Source organism: Phalaenopsis equestris, unplaced genomic scaffold, assembly GCF_001263595.1.
Source record: "Phalaenopsis equestris unplaced genomic scaffold, ASM126359v1 Scaffold216134, whole genome shotgun sequence".
In the NCBI taxonomy this organism is placed as follows: domain Eukaryota; kingdom Viridiplantae; phylum Streptophyta; class Magnoliopsida; order Asparagales; family Orchidaceae; genus Phalaenopsis; species Phalaenopsis equestris.
The window spans coordinates 37,252-56,725 of record NW_018234776.1 but is presented as its reverse complement, the minus strand read 5'-3'; the positions used below and the strand labels follow the sequence as shown (position 1 = coordinate 56,725).

Sequence of the window (19,474 nt, the reverse complement as noted above, 5' to 3'; positions counted from 1 at the left end):
TTTCCCTATTGATGTGTGTGTGCTCTAACAACGACAAACTCTTTCAATTTTCCAGCCTATATGAGCTCTACAAAATTTTTGAGATGAAGGCATTTTTCCGTGTCGTGCCCATAATCCCAATAGTAGGCGCAATATCTGTTTGGATTGTGCAGTGCTGGTGCAATCTTGAGTGGAGGGGCTTTCTTGAAGTAGTCATTGTTTTTATTGTCCTGGACAAGTTCGACCATTGAGACATTCAGCCGTGTCAAAACTTGCATCTCTCAGTATATGTGTGATTTCTCGAAGTATCGGGGCGGTCGCTGATCGGAGGGGCATCACTGCTGAACATGGTTGCCACGGTTGCTCTTTCGGTTGTCCCGAGGTCTTGGGTCACCGTTCGTGTGCTTGGTCACTCTTTTCTGTTGTCATGTTGGTCCTTCCGCTTCTTTGAATACTCTCAATTTAATTTCCAAAGACTCCATAAGCTCTTCTTTGTCGACGACGTCGTCATTTGCTAGTTCCAAAACTTTCGCCAAAGTCCTTGGCTTGAGTAGGTTCAAGTCATGCCTGAATCATTTCTTGTGGATCCTCTATTTTAGGGTGTTCACGCAAGGAAAGGGTTCAAGTTCTTTATTTCCGGCATTTCCTTTAGGAAATATGTGATGTAAACTTGCAGTCCTTCATTCTCCCCTCGTTTGATCCGAAGTAGGGTCTATGCATCCTTCCTCGATTTTTGCATGCTAGCAAAGTGTGTCAGGAAGAGCTTACGAGATTCGAAAAACGACAGGATAACTCCAGCTGACAAGCTATTAAACAATTGAAGCGCAGCTTCTTTTCAACATGGTTAGCAACGCCCGGTACTTCATGACATCATCAATTTGTAGGACTCCAATCGACGACTGAAAGGAGGCGATGTGACTCTTTCCTTTGTAGGAGTCGAAGTGAGGAAATATAAGGTTTATCGGGGGTATTATTTCCAGGATCCTTCGCGAGAGGGTGATGCCTATAACCGACCGAGCAAACATTCCCACTCGGTCCACCCGATGCGAGAATACCGGTGTAGATGTTGTGCGATCTGCCAGATGGGTATCCACTGGTCCTTCGGTTGGCTGGTCACTAAGCCAAATGCCAGGCATTGGCGGATTGTCGAGGGTAGCTTTCTAGGGGTGAAATCGTTGAGACTCTCCCTCCATGGGCAGCGATCAGGCGTTTTGCAGGTTCATGACCGCCCAATGAGCCTTGAACTGGTCCATTACTTGCGTTCGCAACGTCTGGATCTCTTCCTCTATGTCTCGGCGCACCATCTCTTTATTGAACTTCATGGGCACTATTTCTCTCCGTAGATATTCTCCTTCGTGGTTGGCTCTAATTCTCATCAGGGACATGTCCACGCTCACAGTACAACCTTTCAGGAAATTGAATCCTAAGTTATCTTTGTGAACACACCTTCAGAGTTAGAGCCAGAAGATAGAGAAAGTAAGAGAGTAATTAGGCAAATCATAGTTGAGAAACTGAGAAAGGAGTCACTTTGTTCTTCTTACCTCCTATTTATAGATGTGTATTTATACAACTACAGAATGAACAATTATAGAAACCATCCTTAATACGATTAATTATGCTAATTTTATATCAAATATGTATTACAATTTGAATTTGAATATGACAGTAACCAACTAGTTGACGCATTTTAATTAGATCGACTGAGGCGAATAGTTGGATGGCAATCGCATCTGCGAAAGTAAAAAATCAGTCGGTTGACTAGCTACGATCAGGAGCATTTGTAAGGAGCGTTTAGGAGATCGGGACTGGAGGCATGGTCCGCCAATTGAATCCCTTGTCATAGTATGTAAATTGACCCCGACCGGGAGATCGATCGTTGAATGAACAGTTCAGATCATTCTCTTTTGATCTAATTCCTTGATCATCCGACCACTATCCTGGGCCGCTCAATTGTCTTGAGATTTGTGTCAACAGTTTTAATGATACAATAATATTCAAAATCCAGTTGACTTCAAATATATTACAAATGTTCCTATTTGAATGGCTTACTATACTAAAAATCGAATGAAAAAAAAGAAAAATAAATTTAAATTAAACACAGAACCCTCTACCACGAGAAGGAAGGCAAAACATAAGAAGGATGCGCATTGTATTTAGATGCTAGGGCTCGCACAGCTTCAGTATCAGAAGATTCAGTCAAGCCATCAAGCCCAAGTTCAGCGGCATGGATTCCCCCTGTGATGAGCACTGACTCAATTCCAGCATTGTTGGCTCCTTTAATGTCATGAAGAAGGGAATCCCCAACGGCAACACAGTCATGAGGGTCTAAACTAACCATGGCCAATGCTGATTTATAGATTACCTGAAGAGATTTCATTAAAAAGAAGAAAAAAAGGGAGATTATTGCTTGCTTCAAATATTAGAACTAGATATTACTTCAAATATTAAATATATGTAGTGCTAAAAAAATGCATTTTATACTCATTAATCGTACATCAAGAACATCTAAATTAATTACAAGTGTCAAATTTATTGAATAACAATGTAACAATGCGATATCAATAAAAATTAAGAATAACAGAAAAAAATCCAAGTGATTTGTGCAAATATTAAAACTAAATAGTCCTCATCCAACCGGTCCAATTTGTCTCAAGCTTAGGACTTAAGTAGTTCATTATGCACCTCATCCTTATCTGGAAGCCTTCTCAGTCTACATTCATCATAATTTAAAAAAAAAAAAAAAAAAAAAAATTCGACGAGTTCAAGCAATTTTATGGTTTTTTACTTTTTTTTTATTTAATGTTGTTTTCAGTCTACACTTCTAGCTGTTTTTAATATTACTAGTAATGTATTATCGCAAGGGTGGCTTATGACGTCACCCTGACGTGATGTGCCACAAGTTAACTAGATTGAGAAGTAAACATAACAAATAAATGATCTTACATTTTTTTATTGACCTTGAGAAGATATATGATCAAATATTGGCTTATTTGGTGTCCTTTAAGCTAGCAAAATGAGTGTCAAACATATGTCAAAGTTATGTTTTCTTCCAATAAATTTCCATAATGATGATAATTCATGGGCTATTAATTCTCGATTCATCTGTATGGCTATCTACAAGCTATTAGCATTATATTCTTCAAAGCCTTGTCCGAGGATTCACCTTTTACCTCACCTCAAGCATTCTATGTTACCCAAAATTATTAATTTAATAATTGTTCTTCCAAGTTACATTGAAGTGCACCAGCAACTCTCACAGAAGACCCAAAGGCCTTCATTTTTCTTGCTATCTAATGTATTTATTTACATCATACTTTCATCTTAGATGTGATTTCTCCCTACTGTAATTTCTTCTCCTCTTCTATTCTCATTTCTCAACACTCAAGAAAGCTGAATAAATACTAAGAAGTTTGACTTAGTGGATATTCTTCTTGCCTAGAAAATGGATGCAAAACTTCGCACATTGCAAGTCTTTCTCCCGCCCCTCTATGTTCCTTTCCTATGTCTCCTCAAGGAATAACTACAATACGATAAATTGTCTCTCTCATCCAAACTCATGCACACATTATTTTCTCTTGAATGTCTTAGAAAAAATAACTTAGGCCATTCATGCCTCCAAGAGGGTTAATGTAAATTGTAATGCTTACTAAATCCTTGACATTGTAAAATATATTAAACAATAACAATAACAACAAGCCTTTATCCCACGAAGTGAGGTCAACAACATGAATGTTTTTTCTCCGGTGAGTCCTATAGAGTGCCATATTTTCATTTACTTCAAATAGATTGAGATCATTTTTTATACAATATGCTCAAGTCCTTTTAGGTTTGCCTCCACCTTTCTTAACATCAGTTAAATCTAAAACATTTACTCTCCTAACAAGATCTAAATGCGACCAAACCATCTAAGATGTCTTTCTCTAATCTTATCTACCACTGGAGCTACACCAATCCTATCACGAATATGTTCATTTTGCATTTTGTCTCAAAGTGTCAAGCCATTCATCCACCTAAGCATTTTCATCTCAGCAACACTACTTAACTTTGTTCTGAGCTTTTGTTTTAAAGGCCAACATTCTGCGACATTGAGCATTGCAGGTCTCACCATCATCATCTAAAATTTTCCTTTCAATCTCATCCGTACTTTTCTTATCACACAACAGGCTCAATGCATTCCTCCACTTCAACAAACCAACTTGAATTCCAACTTGAACCAACCAACTTGAATTCTACTAATAACATCTCCATATATATCACCATCACTTTGAACAATAGACCCAAGATATCTATAACGTTCACACATTTTAATGATTTGATCACCAACAGTTACAACTCTGTCACAAGAGCTACTACTATTAAAATTACATTTCATGTATTCATTTTTAGTTCAATCAAATAAAAGACTTTAGAATCCAAAGTAGACCACCATAATTCAAGTTTTTCATGAACTTTTTCTCTAGTTTTATCCACAAGAAGGAGATCATCGGCAAAAAGCATACACCCAAGGTGCATCCTATTGTAAATGTCCAGTAAGAGCATCCATAACTAAAGCAAAAATATATAGGCTTAAAGTCAATCCCTGATATAATCCAACCAAAATAGACAAATACTTGATCAATCCTCCTATTCAAACAAGTAACAGCTCCAGTATATGTATCTTTAATGACTTGAATATAAGTCACATCAGCACCTTTCTTCTCTAGAACTCTCCAAATGCATCTCTTGGAACCTTATCCTAAGTTTTTTCAAAATCAATAAAAATCATATGTAGATCCTCCTTATTGTCATCGTACTTCTCCACCAAACATCTCAATAAATGAAGAGCTTGCGAAATAGATCTACCTGGCATAAATCCAAACTTATTATAAGAAATCTTTGTATCACTTCTTAACCTATGTTCAATTACTCTCTTATAATTTTAAAGTATGACACATCAACTTAATTCCTCTATAATTTGCACAATATTGTGCATCCCCTTATCCTTAAAAATGTGGACCAAAATACTCTTCCTTCACTCCTCAGACATCCTTTTAGTTTTTAAAATAATATTAAAGAGTTTAGTAAGCTAAGAAACTCCCAAATCTCCTAAATATTTTCATACATCAATTGGGATATCATTAGGTTCTACTAATTTTCTACCCATGATTTTCTTTAAACTCTCAATTTTTTTTTTACTAATGTGACGGTAAAAATAAAAAATTGTATACTATTAACGATATTACAATCAATAAGGTTGATCATACTTTCAAAAACTTCATTGAAAAACTTATCAATATAGCTCACGCACCTATGTTGAATATCTTCATTAAGAAAAAAACAACTTTTGATCTTCAACTTTAACACATTTAACTTGAGTTAAATCTTTAATTTTCTTTTACCTTTGTTTGGCTAGTTTATACATATATTTTTTATCCTCTTCAGTATATAATCTATAATAAAGATCACTAAAAGAAAAAATTTTAGCGTCACAAATTATTCTATTAGACTCCATACGAATAACCTTTTATTTTTCCCAATTCTTTAAGTTTTTATATTTAAACAAATTTTTATAACACAACATATATTTTATTTTTCTTGAACATTATTATTCTGCTACTAACTTTTTTTATTTATAATGACTTTTTCTTTTGATTCTCCAAATACCACTTTTGTCACTTGTTTAATAGTCTCTGTTACTTTCTCCCACATAATTTATTTTTTCATGAACATCCCAAATCTTTAAATTTTGCAGTTTACTCATAAAAATAATTTGTTTTTTAGATTCCCATATTTAATTCTATGATAATAATTCTTACTATTCATTATCTTACAACTTTTCATCTTAAAATCAAAAATTAAAACTCGATGTTGAGTACTTAAATTTTCACGTGGAATGACTATGCAATTTTTACATTCTCCATAATCTCTTCTTTTCATAAGAAAATAATCAAATTTTGTTTTATTAAATTCATTCATATAAGTAATAATATGCTCATCTATATTCTTAAAGAAAGTATTAGAAATAACAAAAACATACGCTAAAGCAAAATCTAATGCGGTTCTACCTTCTTCATTAATCACTCCAAAATCATAACCGCCGTGAATATTTCTAAAATCTTCTACCACTCTACCAACATGTCCATTTAAATCTCTTCCAATAAAAATTCTTTCTTCAAGAGATATCATTTGCATTATTTCTTCAAGATCATTCCAAATTTTTTTTTTGAACCTATATCTAAACCTATTTGAAGAGCATAAGCACTTGTAACATTAAAAATATTCGTATCAACAACAATCTTAAGGGCTATAATTCTATCTCAAATTCTATTAATTTTTATAACATTACTTTTCAAACTCTTATCTATAATTACACCTACATTATTTCTACTGCGACTTATACCTGAATACCAAAGTTTAAAACTTAAGCTATCAAACTCCTTAGATTTTTCTCGAACCGATTTAGTTTCTTGAATACATAAGATAATCATCTTATGAACCATAATATCAACTAAGTTCATTAATTTACCATTGAGTACCTATATTCTAAGATACTATCCTAATATTAATTTCATGGACTTACTTCTTTACCCGCATCCATCTGTAATGTAGGAACTCTTGCTTATTTGACACTACACCCAAGCGACAGTATAACGTCCCTTGGACACTTTTCTTTGTATCAGGTCATACAACACGTCGTTTCCAGAAGCAGCCCTAGCATTTACAAGGATTTAAGGGAATCATGTCATGATTTTTCGACATACTTTACGCTGGTTTTTGACTACTAAATGCAACCCTCCACATTTCACATCGAAGGCTTGGGACCCGGCAATGGCAATGGTAAAATATCATGTGCAATAAAGATAAGTAAATGAAATATGTTACGAGGAAAATTCTGAAAATAATTAGTTTAAGGTACCCATGCAACATATGCCCTTTTTGTGTTGGAAAGAGAAATTTAAAATAAAACATCTTATCACTATCATTATATTATATTTGACTAACACATTTATATATGCATGCTATATTGTTGTAGCGCATGTGAATTAAGTCTGTGAAGATGAAGTGTCAATGAGAAAGCAACTTAAAAGCAAACTAGCTATATCACCCTGTCGCTCAGGGAGTGGGGTGCATCAAATTTAGCAATAGGCGCATAATGGTAAGATATAAGTTTATGTTGTATATTTTTCACAAGAATGGGGATGTAAGTATCTCAGCAGACCACAAAGGCATGTGTATCTCAGGAGACAGGTGAACAACCCATTAAGAAGAGAAACCTCTCAGTATGGTCACTAAGGTAAATGTTAGATAACTTAGTCAAATGAACTCAGATTACAACAAGAATGTGAATTTAAGTAGCCAGATGTACAATATTTTTCTTAGGAAGTAGAGTATCATTAGAATGGAGCTGTAAGGGTGGCTAGAGTGATCAACATAAGTTCCTCAGGTATATGGGAGCCAAGATTATCAAAATATAGATGGAGGCAAGGTTCGTCAATAGGTGAGTTGATAACAAGAAATTGGAGCATTGCATTGTTCCCGTGGTTAGAAATAGGATTAAGTTCAGAGTTTGAATTATGAGCTGAAGGCTGGAGTTCTTTTATCTAATAGCATGAAAAATAATTTGGTAGTCCTGTCTTAGAATTTGAAAGCACAAGCACTTTGAAAACCATAGTGGAAAACATCCATCTTATAAAGACAATTTGCCCACAATAAATCTGATCCTCATAATTCTGTAGTTTAATAAAAATTAGGAACCTAATGGTAAAATATGATGATACATTATTGACCTAGAAAATATAGAATGATTGAGGCTGGGGCTACAGATTAGCCTTATGAGTACTCGAGTGAATATGACATTCATGGCATTACACATCAATTATTACTTTTTTTCTCAATGCATATGGCATGTATATGGAACATTTTCCTACGTCTCAAAGTTTTTAAATAAAATTTCAAAAAAGAAAGAAATCTCATAATAACTAAATGTTAAACAGTAAACACATCATTGCACTAGCATCCTCCAAACCATCATACTCGAGTTAAGTCTCATCTAATAAGAAAATTTGTCTTAAATTGTTATTGCAATGTCCTTTCATACCGAACCTAAAATAGGTAATGTCCTTGGCGTTTCCAAGGGCTATGCCGACAAGAATCCTACAGTGGAAAGTTTTAAAAGAATCAAATAAGCTGAGGATATATCAGTAGACCCACGAATGGTTGCAATACCTTAGGATTGGAAATTATGAAACAATTTTTTTCTATTTCTCAATCAGAAAAGCATGGTTAAATCTGGAGATCTAAAAGCACAACCTCATTCCTAATTTTTTTTCTCCAAACCTAATCACAAATAAGTTATTTATGTGTCAATAAATACAATTTATCAGAGCTAACAGGATCTTAATGTGAAGTGTTGGTCATCGAGTTTCTATTCATGGTGCCTTGAGAAAATTTTGCTTCGCATATTTTTTTTTTATTTGTACCTATAGCAGAATTCTACCAAATCTTTTATAACATCTTTATTAAATCGTCACAATTAATTACATTTTCATCATTTTAATTTTATAACATCTTTATTAAATCGTCACAATTAATTATATTTTCATCATTTTAATAGTAACATAACCGATTTTTTTCTTTAAAAAATCATTTCAAAAGCACCGTCAAAATCATTTTCATTTTGTACAATAAAAATACAAACCATGCACAACTATTTTCATTTTATATAATAAAGGCACAATCATTTTCATTTTTATCATAAAGAGATAATTTTCTTTCTCTTTTAAGTTTAACGTGCAAAAGTACAACAGTATTCTCAAATAGTACTATAATGAGGTGACTCCTAATAAATTTTATCGTTTATTTTTCATTTAATTTCTTTCAATCATTAAATTCATTTTTTTTTCATTTAATACAGAGCAAAAGAAAAAATAATTAAAATCATGAAATAATCATATCATTTTCATTTATCCTTTTTGAATATAAGAGTGTTCAACATCTACAAATAACTAATTATTTTGAAAATAAAAGAAACCGAAATTAATACAAATAATGCACTGATTACTCACTTTTTATTATTTTCAATCATAGAATGATCGTTTAAAATTTTTTTACTTTCTCCTTCACAACTTCAAATATTTATATTAGTTAGTCTATCTAACAATTTATATTAAAGATGTTACTCCTAAACAATAGTCTTGGATGCTCCGATAATTCAATTTATAAACCATACAAATTAATGCTTACCTTAATTTCTCTTTTCTTTCTTCTGCCAAAATAAATTCTTTCAATTAACAAACCTCGTAATTTTTCATAACATCTAATATTAATATATAACTTACAATCAAATTGACTACAAATAACACCACAAAAAACATTGTCTCTATTTCCTCCTCTTTTGCATAGTCCACCATCCAAAGCTCTAATCCTTTGCATCAAAATTCTATTTATCACGGATTCATATCATGTTATTAATATTAATATCAAACTATTTTTTATAAAAAAAATCATTAACATATAACAAAAGAAAATTCTAACCTTACCTCCACATTCACTGTCATTAATTCTTTCTGAGGCCTCCGAAAATTCTGACCACGCACCACGAACACTCTGCATTTTGATTTTATTCTGTCTTGAGAGAGCTTTGGTGGGTCGAATTTTCAGAAAACAGATTAGATTGTAGATAAGACACTACCCAGAAATTTCATCATCATTTAGCGCGGACTTTTTGATCTGGTGTGGGTTCGATGTTTCCCATAGACGCAAGCCTCTATGATTAATTGTCCCTCTCGATAACGGGAGAGCATTTTCAATTAAAGCTAGTCATTAAAAATTATAAATTTAATATATAATAGCAGCAGACTTATGATTTAAATTGTAAAATTCATGACTTGAAGCTTAAAGAGATTGGTGGGGGAATGAAGACGAAACCCGATCAAGATTTCATGGTTCTGTCATCCCGGGTCGTTGTGGTACCTGATCTACTTAGTCAGAAGAGTTAGTCGACCCAACAGAATAGAAGAATCCTTGTCAGCAGTCATGAGTTATGTCGCTCAAGGTATCCTCGTAGATCTGGGGTGGATATTTATCTAAGGAAACAAATTTAAGTCAATCTTAGCTAATAAAAAGTTGTGTCAATCAACTGTGCCATTATGATTAACGCTCAAATAGTAGAAAGTTGTTAGAGAACATATGGGATGCAGCCGTCACCGTAATATAATTGTGTCATTTGGCAACAACCACTCGGTCAGAGAGCTCTGGTCGTAATGACTATTTTGTGGTGTCATTTGACGACAGAATCACGCAGACAGAAGACTCGAGCCACATCCTTACTGTCATACAATTACTTTGATTGTGAATATACTGAAGCTTTTAATATGACATTCAATTTTTGTAAGATAAAGTCAATCAGAAGATTGTAACCGTTGACAAACTATTGCAGAGGACTGACGAATTTCACTTCTAGTTTTTAAGTAATTGAATTTTAGCTTAAATTTTATATGATTATTTTAAAGATCCTCACTTAAAAGTTTGACCTCTCCAGTTGAAATCTTGAATCAACACGACAATCATCGATGAATTAGACGTTTAAAACATTTATATTTAAAGCGGGGTATTTAATTTTGTTAGTTTAGACTTTTTAGGGTACAAGTCTTGTCGACTCCTATCTTTATAAGTAGGAGGATCGTACTAAGAGATGTGAACTTGTAAATTCTTATTTTAGGATTTAGAAATTTAATTAGTGTTTACTAAACTCGGCAACTCCAGTTATTATAAGGATGACGATCAGACTAGTTGAGTGAGACTTATAACCCTATCCTCTATAGACAATGCGGTCGGATTACTCCGCATAGCATCCTCGAATCAAATATTTGAGTGTTTTATATATTTGTTGGAGCACATTCATGCTTTTAATTGATGTATTTATGTTATTTTACCTGGAGCATTTGGTGTCTTAAAGCAATTTATATGATTTTAAAACATGAATTAAATTAAATAGCTTGCATACAAGTTTTCATTTTAAACAGTATACCATCTTTTGTTCACTAACACGTGTCTTGCAAATTTGAGGGCTAAATTGAAATATTAATTCCTTATTCTAGAATTTAAGAACAATATATATGTCTTAAACTTAACCACAATTTATGATATTTTATACTTAAGTCAAGTTTACAAGCTTAGTCTCCCCAATTTATTATATTTCATATTTTTGTTAAGCTTACAAGCTAAGCCTCTCAAATTATGACATCTTATATTCAAGTCCAGACCCTGATTCATAGAATTCACATTCAATTTAGGTTTAGGCCACTAAGCTTACCCTAATTAAAGTAAGCCTCAACTAATGGATTTAAATACACCACATAAAGATTCATTTGTACTTGGATATAAATTTTTCATTTGTTTACTTCTCAAATATGAACGAATTTGAAGTAGAAAAAATCTAATTATATTTATTGTCTAGTTATTCATTTTTTTATGAATCCTACACAAGTTACAAGTGCATATAATTTATTCTCTTGAAATGGGTTCAAATATAATTTAAGTGCTATTATGTATTTTATAACATGCATTTTCTTTTAGTTTTATATATCATTTTTGAAGACCAAACAATATATATTTTTTTATTATTTATAAGTACAAATTTACTTGAAATTTTGGTAGCCTCCCGACGTCAACCCCCATATTAGAGCACGGAAGAATGTCAGTCTTCCCAACGATCTTAAAAGGCGTGCTTTCCGGTATCGTGAGACACAGTGACTAGGGAACAAAAATATAAATTTACTCGTGATCTTAAAAGTCAAAACAGGCCTTCAATGTACATGCACAAAAGGTTATATTGTAAACCAGTATTTCCCAAAGAATACTTTACTTTCCTCGAATGGTACTTAATTTCCACGGATAGGTACTCGCTTTTTCCATGGATGGGTACTTGCTTTTTCCCCTGACGGGTGTTTTAAAATTCCATTATTACAAGTTATCCCAAATGAGTCTGCAATTTCCCCTAAAGATACTTAAATTCAACACGGACAGGTACTCAGGCTTCCTCGAGTAGACATTTTGAAAATTACTCCATTATCCTAGAATTATACCTTTTCGACTTCGAGGACATTGGCTGAGATGATCGACGATGGCGACGAGCACAAAATAAGTACAATCCAAATTTTTTTAATATAATTTACAATGTAAAGTATAAACGCTTATAAGTTTTCATTATGAATTAGGATAATCTCCAACACATATGTACCTTCCTCAGAGACATGCATAGGATTCTCCATTTTTTTTTTTTCTGGAGAGTGCTTCGCTGCCAGAGACAGTATCTTTGACGAACTCCTTGACAAGATAAGCGAAGGCAAAGCCACCTTTTCCGAGTAGCTTCAGGATCCTATGGTTTTGCGTGCGGGAGGGACGAGATAGAGGAGAACTCGCACTCTGCGTTGTGGTGCGTACGTGAGACGCAAGCATAGGTAGGGAAGATATACGGCAATGTCAAATAGCTCTGCATGTTGCAATCCAAGTTGTGATCCAAGCAAATAGGAAAGAATGAAGGCTTTGGGTTATGCTGAAGGAGAAGATAGATGGGAGTTTCGGACCTCTGTATCGCTTGAGAGAAAGGGCTTCGGTTGCCTTGTATCGCTCGAAAGAAAGAGCAGGGACGGAGAACGAAGAAGGCAGCCTGCGTCTCTGTATGTCGCAACCTGTCATTGCTTTCCTCACTATCCTCGGTCTCAAAGGAGACGAAGTGGAGGGGGAAAACTTTGGCTCTACAGCCATCAAGAGAAGGAAAAATGGGGGTTTTATCTCTCTGTTGTCGTTTCAATTAAACAGAACGAAAAGGAAAATACCACAGCCCCCGTACAAGAATCTATCGTAGTTGTTACTTCGAATCACAGGCGCCAATAGTTATAACCTTTTAAGTGAGCGAGAGTAGCTATAAGGAAAATGTCATTTGGCATAATATTAATTAAATTAATTAAAACATCAATGATAATTTTTTTTTATTTTCTATTTTTTTAGCTTCAAAAATTTCTTGCTGACAATTTGTAATAGTCTTCACCTTCTTTCTAATTTTAATTAACAAAATCTTATTCTTATGAATTAAATGCAATTCAATTAATCTATGTACAAAAAGCTAAATGACTAAACCTTAACCTTAAGGTTTCGGCTTGGTTGTCCCTTCCTGCATGCAAAAAAAAAGACCGCGTGTAGTCCTCCTGTACGAGACTAAACCAGCACACATGCCTTCTTCCCTCACCTTCTCCTCTATTTGAACTCACAAAAGATGCACGCAAGGTCCGTCACCTCCAAGCCTTCTTCCACCTTCCTTCCATGTGCCGGAACCGGCGTCGTCGGCTTCACCTCTTGAGTGCACGAAAGCTTGTCCTATACACAAAATTTTCCTTCTCATTCTCCTTCTCCTTCTCTTGCATGGCACGACATAACTCCTTCCCACATGACGCATGAGCGCTTCTTCTCCCTTACGTGACTTTTGCTCAGTGTAAATTTCCTACACAGGACTCACGTAATTCTCTTCGGCTTCCTTCTCACAGCATGCTTCAATGTCCTACTATCGCCCTCTTCTTTCATCTATAGAATTCAAAAGTTTCCCTTTGATGTATTAAGCATAACTGAAAAATGACAGTATCCCTTGTTGTTTCAATTTTCTTATTATTATTATTATTATTATTATTATTATTATTATTATTATTATTATTATTATAAAATAATCCTCTAGTGGTAGAGTTGTAACTATGGGTAACCAAATCATTAAAAGATGTGAACGTTTTAGATATCTCGAGTCTATTATTCTAAGTGATGGTGATATAGATGGAAATGTTATTAGTATAATTTAAGGAATGCATCGGGTCTATTGTGTGAGAGAAAAGTATCGCTTAGACTTAAAGGAAGATTCTATAAGATGGTGGTGAGACCTCCAATGCTTTATGGTGTAGAATGTTGGGCTTTAAAAGAGAAGTATAAAACTAAGTTAGGTATTGCTAAGATGAGAGTGTTTAGATGGATGAGTGTCTTAAAACTTAGAGAAAATATACGAAATGAATGTATCTGTGAAAGGATTGGTACAGTTCTAATGCAAGACAAGATTAGTGAGAGTAGTCTTAGACGATTTTGTCACATTAAATGTTGATGTTCCGATTAGGAGAGTAGATGTTTTAAATTCGACTGTTGTTAAGAAAACAGAGGTAGACCTAAAAAGAGTTGAGCATATTGTATAAAAAATGGATCTTAATTTATTAGAATTATATGAAAATATGATACTCAATTGAACACAAAGGAGGAAAAGAATTCATCTAGTCGACCCCACCTAGTGGGATAAAAGCTCGTTGTTGTTCTTGTATTATAAAATAATCTTCTAAAATATTCATCCCTAAAGGAAGCATGCAAGTCAGAATCCTAGCAAGTGTGTTTCATGTCTCAAGTCTTAAAACTTATGACTAAATATTCATGTCTCTATCATTTGTTTTAAAATCAAGTGGCTAGCTTTAAAGTTAACAAGTGCACTGCAGACTTTCAGATTTGACATCATTACTAGTTTTTTAGTCCTCAAATTAATCTATATATACTAATTTTAGAGGCTTCATGTCAAACACATAATAAAGCAGCGAAACAATTTTCTTTTTAATTTTGAAAAAGATGTTCATGCAATAAAATGAAATGCACGTGTATGAGAAAATGGGGCCTCCAAACACTTCTTAAACAGCTAATTTTATTAAAATAAAAAATCATGCATCTACTATTACATCAACAGAATATTATAAAGAAAATAAATTTATTTTTTATATTTTAAAGAAGACTTAATAGTTGACAAATTTTCTTTTTTGGATCACAACCTCATAATAAAGAGTCACTCAAGTATCAATTAGTGGGATAGGTGTTATGTCAGCTTTGACTGCTTTAAATGGCAATAAACCACTTATAAAGCATGCAATATATCATATAGTTACCATGTAACAAACAAACATCTAAGATCATTTTTGTATGGATAAATACACCAAAATAGAGGAATAGAAAAGCAAAAGGGAGCAAATGACATCCACAAGGGGAAATCAAATCACGATTTGTTGCTGCCTATTAGAGATGTTCTGATTGTTACAGTGGTTGCTCCGCTTCATGTTGTGCCTCTTGAACTCATTCGATATCTTGATTAAAAATTATGGAGTCCTTAAATCTAATAATACCAAATGTGATGAATTGATAGAACTGGAGGAGAAGAAAGTCACTGAGTACTACTGCATGGCGGATGCACAGTGCTATATCGAGTTAGGAGTATAGTGGATTATTGGATTGACCAAGAGGTGAGGTGTTATTATGTGGAGCCTAAATGTGTACATCAATTGTTCACTCAAAGCCCTTAATTTTGCCAATCAAATTCGACAGTGAGTTTGCGGGTGAGGAACAGGGGTGTCTCCCCTATATTGGGTTTGGGAGCGCTGCCCTGAATTTTTTTTTCTGTACACAACACTGAGCCAACAACGCCTAGAAGACAGCACCGCAACGCCTGGCTCAAGTTCAAAACCCAAGAGTACGACACTCTCGCGCTCGGATGCAATGTCGTAGTGCCCCTTTGGAGCGCCGCAACACCGCTATCCCGGCGTCCCGGCACCAATAACCGACTTCAGGTCGTTTTAACTTAATGTTTCAGTTTTGTCGATAGATGGGTATGAGATTTTGAATTCTCTTGTGCAAGGAGTTGATCGTGAACATCCATGTGTCAAAGAGTGTAGAGAGACAAGAGTATGGTGTAATTTGTACGATTCAAATTTTTTTCATATTAAGTTTCTTGGTGCGTTGTGATTCAGTAGTTTTTTTTTTCCTACTTTAGGTTTTTCATGTTAAATCTTGTGTTTTTTTTTTAATTTTGTATGTCTTGGTTTTAAATTTTGCTTCAGATCTCTCAAATCTCTTTCCGCAATTTAATTCTCATCTCTGACAAATAAAGTGATAAGAGGGAGGTTCTAAAGTTCTATGTTCGAGTGGAAGCAATGGCTGACGAAAAGCGGACAAGATTAAACATTCAATAGTTTGAATGTTGCTTCCTTGAAAATGTAAACTGAAGTTATTACATCGAAAAAAATGATATTTACCACTGGATGGTACCTCAAATAAGGCTAAATCAATCTCTAAAAGAATAGGAAGTTCTTGATCGAACAGCCATAGGTTTGTTTTGATTTTCATTTTTCTCATCTTTTGCTTTCAACATTGTGAATGAGAAGACTATTGTTGATCTTATCGGAATGTATAAGACATCTTCGACTCTAAAAAAAAAAATTCCAATGAAGAGATTATTCAATACAAAGATAACGAATGGTAATACTATGGTTGAACACTTAAATAACTTCAACATTGACACGACTAATTGTGTTATATTGACATTAAATTTAATAACAAGATTAGAGCTCTGTCACTCCGATCTTCATTGTCAGATAGTTATGATAGATTTGTTACTGTGGTGAATAACACTTTAGGAAACATGAAGTTTTTGAACTTCGATGATATTGTGGGATTAGTGTTGAACAAAGAAGTTTGCAAGGACTCTAAATTCTTCTTTGAATGTTGTGACTATAGAAAGAAATATAGATAGACACAAAAGTGTAGAAAGATCCAAGCTCAAAAGAGGAAAGCCCGGACAAATAAGAGATAAAAACAAAGTTGAATGTTGGAACTGTAGAAATAAATGTCACTTTAATAAAGACTGCAAAACTCCAAAGAAGATTAGTTATGGAGTTTCTGCTAAAAAACATTTTACAAATGTCTACATAGATGAAATCCAAGCTAGCTCATTATTTTATCTCTAGATAGTAATGAAGCACGAATTCTAACTCTTTTCATACTTGCCCTAACAAGATGTGCTAAAAAATTATACTCAATGTGATCTAGGGAAAATGTATTTGGAAGAAAATAAGGTCTACAGTATTATTGAAAGTGAACTAGATTAAAAAATTAAATGAAATTAGACAAGTTCATATTTTAAGAGAAATTTAATTTTTGTGAGTCAGCTTGCAAGGTCAGGATATGCAACTACTTTCACATGTGATTCATAGAAAGTTATTAAATGTGCAATAATAATGGCTCGAGATAACATTGAAGGTGTCATTTATCTTATCGAAGAGATGCATGAATCCATTGGAGTAATTGGAATAAATGTTGATGTTGATCTTTGACACCATAAAACTTAATCATATGAGTGAGAAATATATGAAATCCCTCATTTCTTAAAAAAAAATTCATGTTTTAAAGTCTATAAATATACATTTTTGTGAAGATTGTGCTTATGACAACCTGTCAAGTGCACAAATCTAATGTCTAAAAGTTTGTGTTAGTATATACTGATGTATGAGGTTCTATACCAGCTAAGTCTATTTAAGGTTTTCTATATTTGGTAACTTTCATTAATGATCACACTAGGAAGGTATGAGTGTATTTCTCAAAACATAAATCTGATGTGCTTGATGAATTTAAGAAATGGAAAGTCTTGATTGAGAATGAGACATGTTTGTAGTTTGATGTCTCAGATCATAAAATGATGGTGACTATCATGATCAAAGATTTAAAAGTCGTGCTTTGGAAGGAATTAGATATGAGTTTATTATTCCATGGAAACCATAATAAAGTCGTGTTGTTGAACCCAAGAATAGAATTATCACAGAGCATGTCAGAACTATAAGGTTGCATGCAGGCTTGCCAAAACAGTTTTAGGCATAAACATTGAATATTATAGTTTATCTAATCAATCATGGCCCATCAATACCTTTGAATGAAGGCTTACCTAAGGAACTTGGAGTGACAAAGAGATATTATCTCACATGATAGTATTTGGTTGTTCATCATATGTTCATGTTGATGTCTAATCCAAGAGCAAGCTAGATTCAAAGTCTGTCAAGTGAATTTTCAGTGGAAATGACTCAAATGAATTTGATTACAAAATTTAGAACTATCAAAATCAGAAATTTATTAGAAGCATGGATTTCAATTTCAATGAAATGGAGATATACAAAGAAAAAAATACAACTTAAGATTGTTCACCAGTTACTTCTAGACTTCTACAAATATGTTGAGATGGAAAACATCAATAATCAGGAAGATTTGATAGATTTATGTCAGTATGTACACAAATTGTCAATCAGATCAATCTAGGTTCATTAGATATATTGATAATTGTTATATTATTCATCTATTGTATGTGAAAGATATGCTAATTTTAGAATCAGAAATGGAAAAGATCGTTGAATTAAAGAAACAATTATCAAGGGATTTTGAAACCAAGAAAATCTTCGGTATGGAAATCAGTACGGATAAGAGTGCAGATATATTAATGTTATCTCAGGCAAAATACAATGAAAAGATCCTACATAGATTCAACATGAGTGAGGCTAAATCAGTTTGCATTCTCTTAGCTAATCACTTTAAAATATCTAAGGAACAATCGCCTAAGTTGAAACAAAGAAAACATAAATGGAAAAACTATGGATACTTCAGCTGTTAGAAATTTGATGTATGTAATGATATGTACAAGGACAGAATTACAGATGCATTAGCAGTGGTTAACTAGCACATTAGTAATAAAAGCAAATATCATTGGGTGGCAGTGAAGTGAATTCTCAGATGCATGAGATAAATAGTGAACAAAGCAGTTTGTATTGTAAGATTCGGAATTAATCTATAAGTATATGTAGATTCAGAACATACAAGAGATATTGACGATAAAATAAGTATATATTATATTTTAACTTTGTGGAACACAATAATAACTTAAAATTTTCAAGTTATAGAAGATTGTTGCTCTATCAACTACAAAAAATGAGTATAAAGCTATCGTTGAGACCAGCAAGGAAAACATTTGAATGTAGAGCTTTATGGCAAAAGTTGTTAAGGAGCAAAGGAATGGAAAACTTTACAGTAAAAGTATGAGTGACATTCACCAAGCAAAGAACTTCGCAATCCATGCAAGGAGAAAGCACATTCAGCTAAGATATCATTTTAGTTGTGCACTCATTGAAGATGGTCAATTATATTTGGAGAAAATACACATAGCTCAAAATCTTACTAATATACTGACTAAGGTTGTAATAGTTAAGAAACTGAAGCTATGTTTGACTTTAGTTCGAGTTTAAAAAAAATGAGATTGGGGTGAGCCACATTACGATTGAAACTGTGAAAATGCTGCAAACTTAGAGGAGCAAGATTAATTGCAATCAGTCTCTAAGTAGGAGATTGTTATTATATGAAGCATAATTGTGTTAATCAATTCTTCGCACAAACCCCTCAGTTTTGATGATCAAGCTTGACGGTGAGTTTGTCGGTGAGTATGGGGGGTGTCCCTCGTGTTTTGGGTTCTGGGGCGTTGTCACCAAAAAAAATTATATATACAACGCCCCAGCATCAAACCAGCAATGCCTCGGTGCCCAAAAGGCAACCCCGCAGCATCTAGTCAAGGTTCAGAACTCGAGAGAATGAAACTATAACACATGGATGCAGCGTCACAGTGCCCCTTTAGAGCGTCGCA

At 33.7% G+C, this 19,474-nt stretch overlaps 1 protein-coding gene across 1 annotated transcript in view; it reads right to left on the bottom strand.

Moving 5' to 3' along the window:
• Nucleotides 1–1,900: 1,900 nt before the first annotated feature.
• LOC110037162 (acid sugar phosphatase) overlaps nt 1,901–19,474 on the bottom strand; it is a 42,421-nt gene continuing 24,847 nt past the window's right edge. Inside the window, exon 7 of the mRNA XM_020741741.1 lies at nt 1,901–2,341. Coding sequence (XP_020597400.1) covers nt 2,087–2,341 — 255 coding nt within the window. The 3' untranslated portion in view covers nt 1,901–2,086. The remainder of the gene's footprint in view (nt 2,342–19,474) is intronic.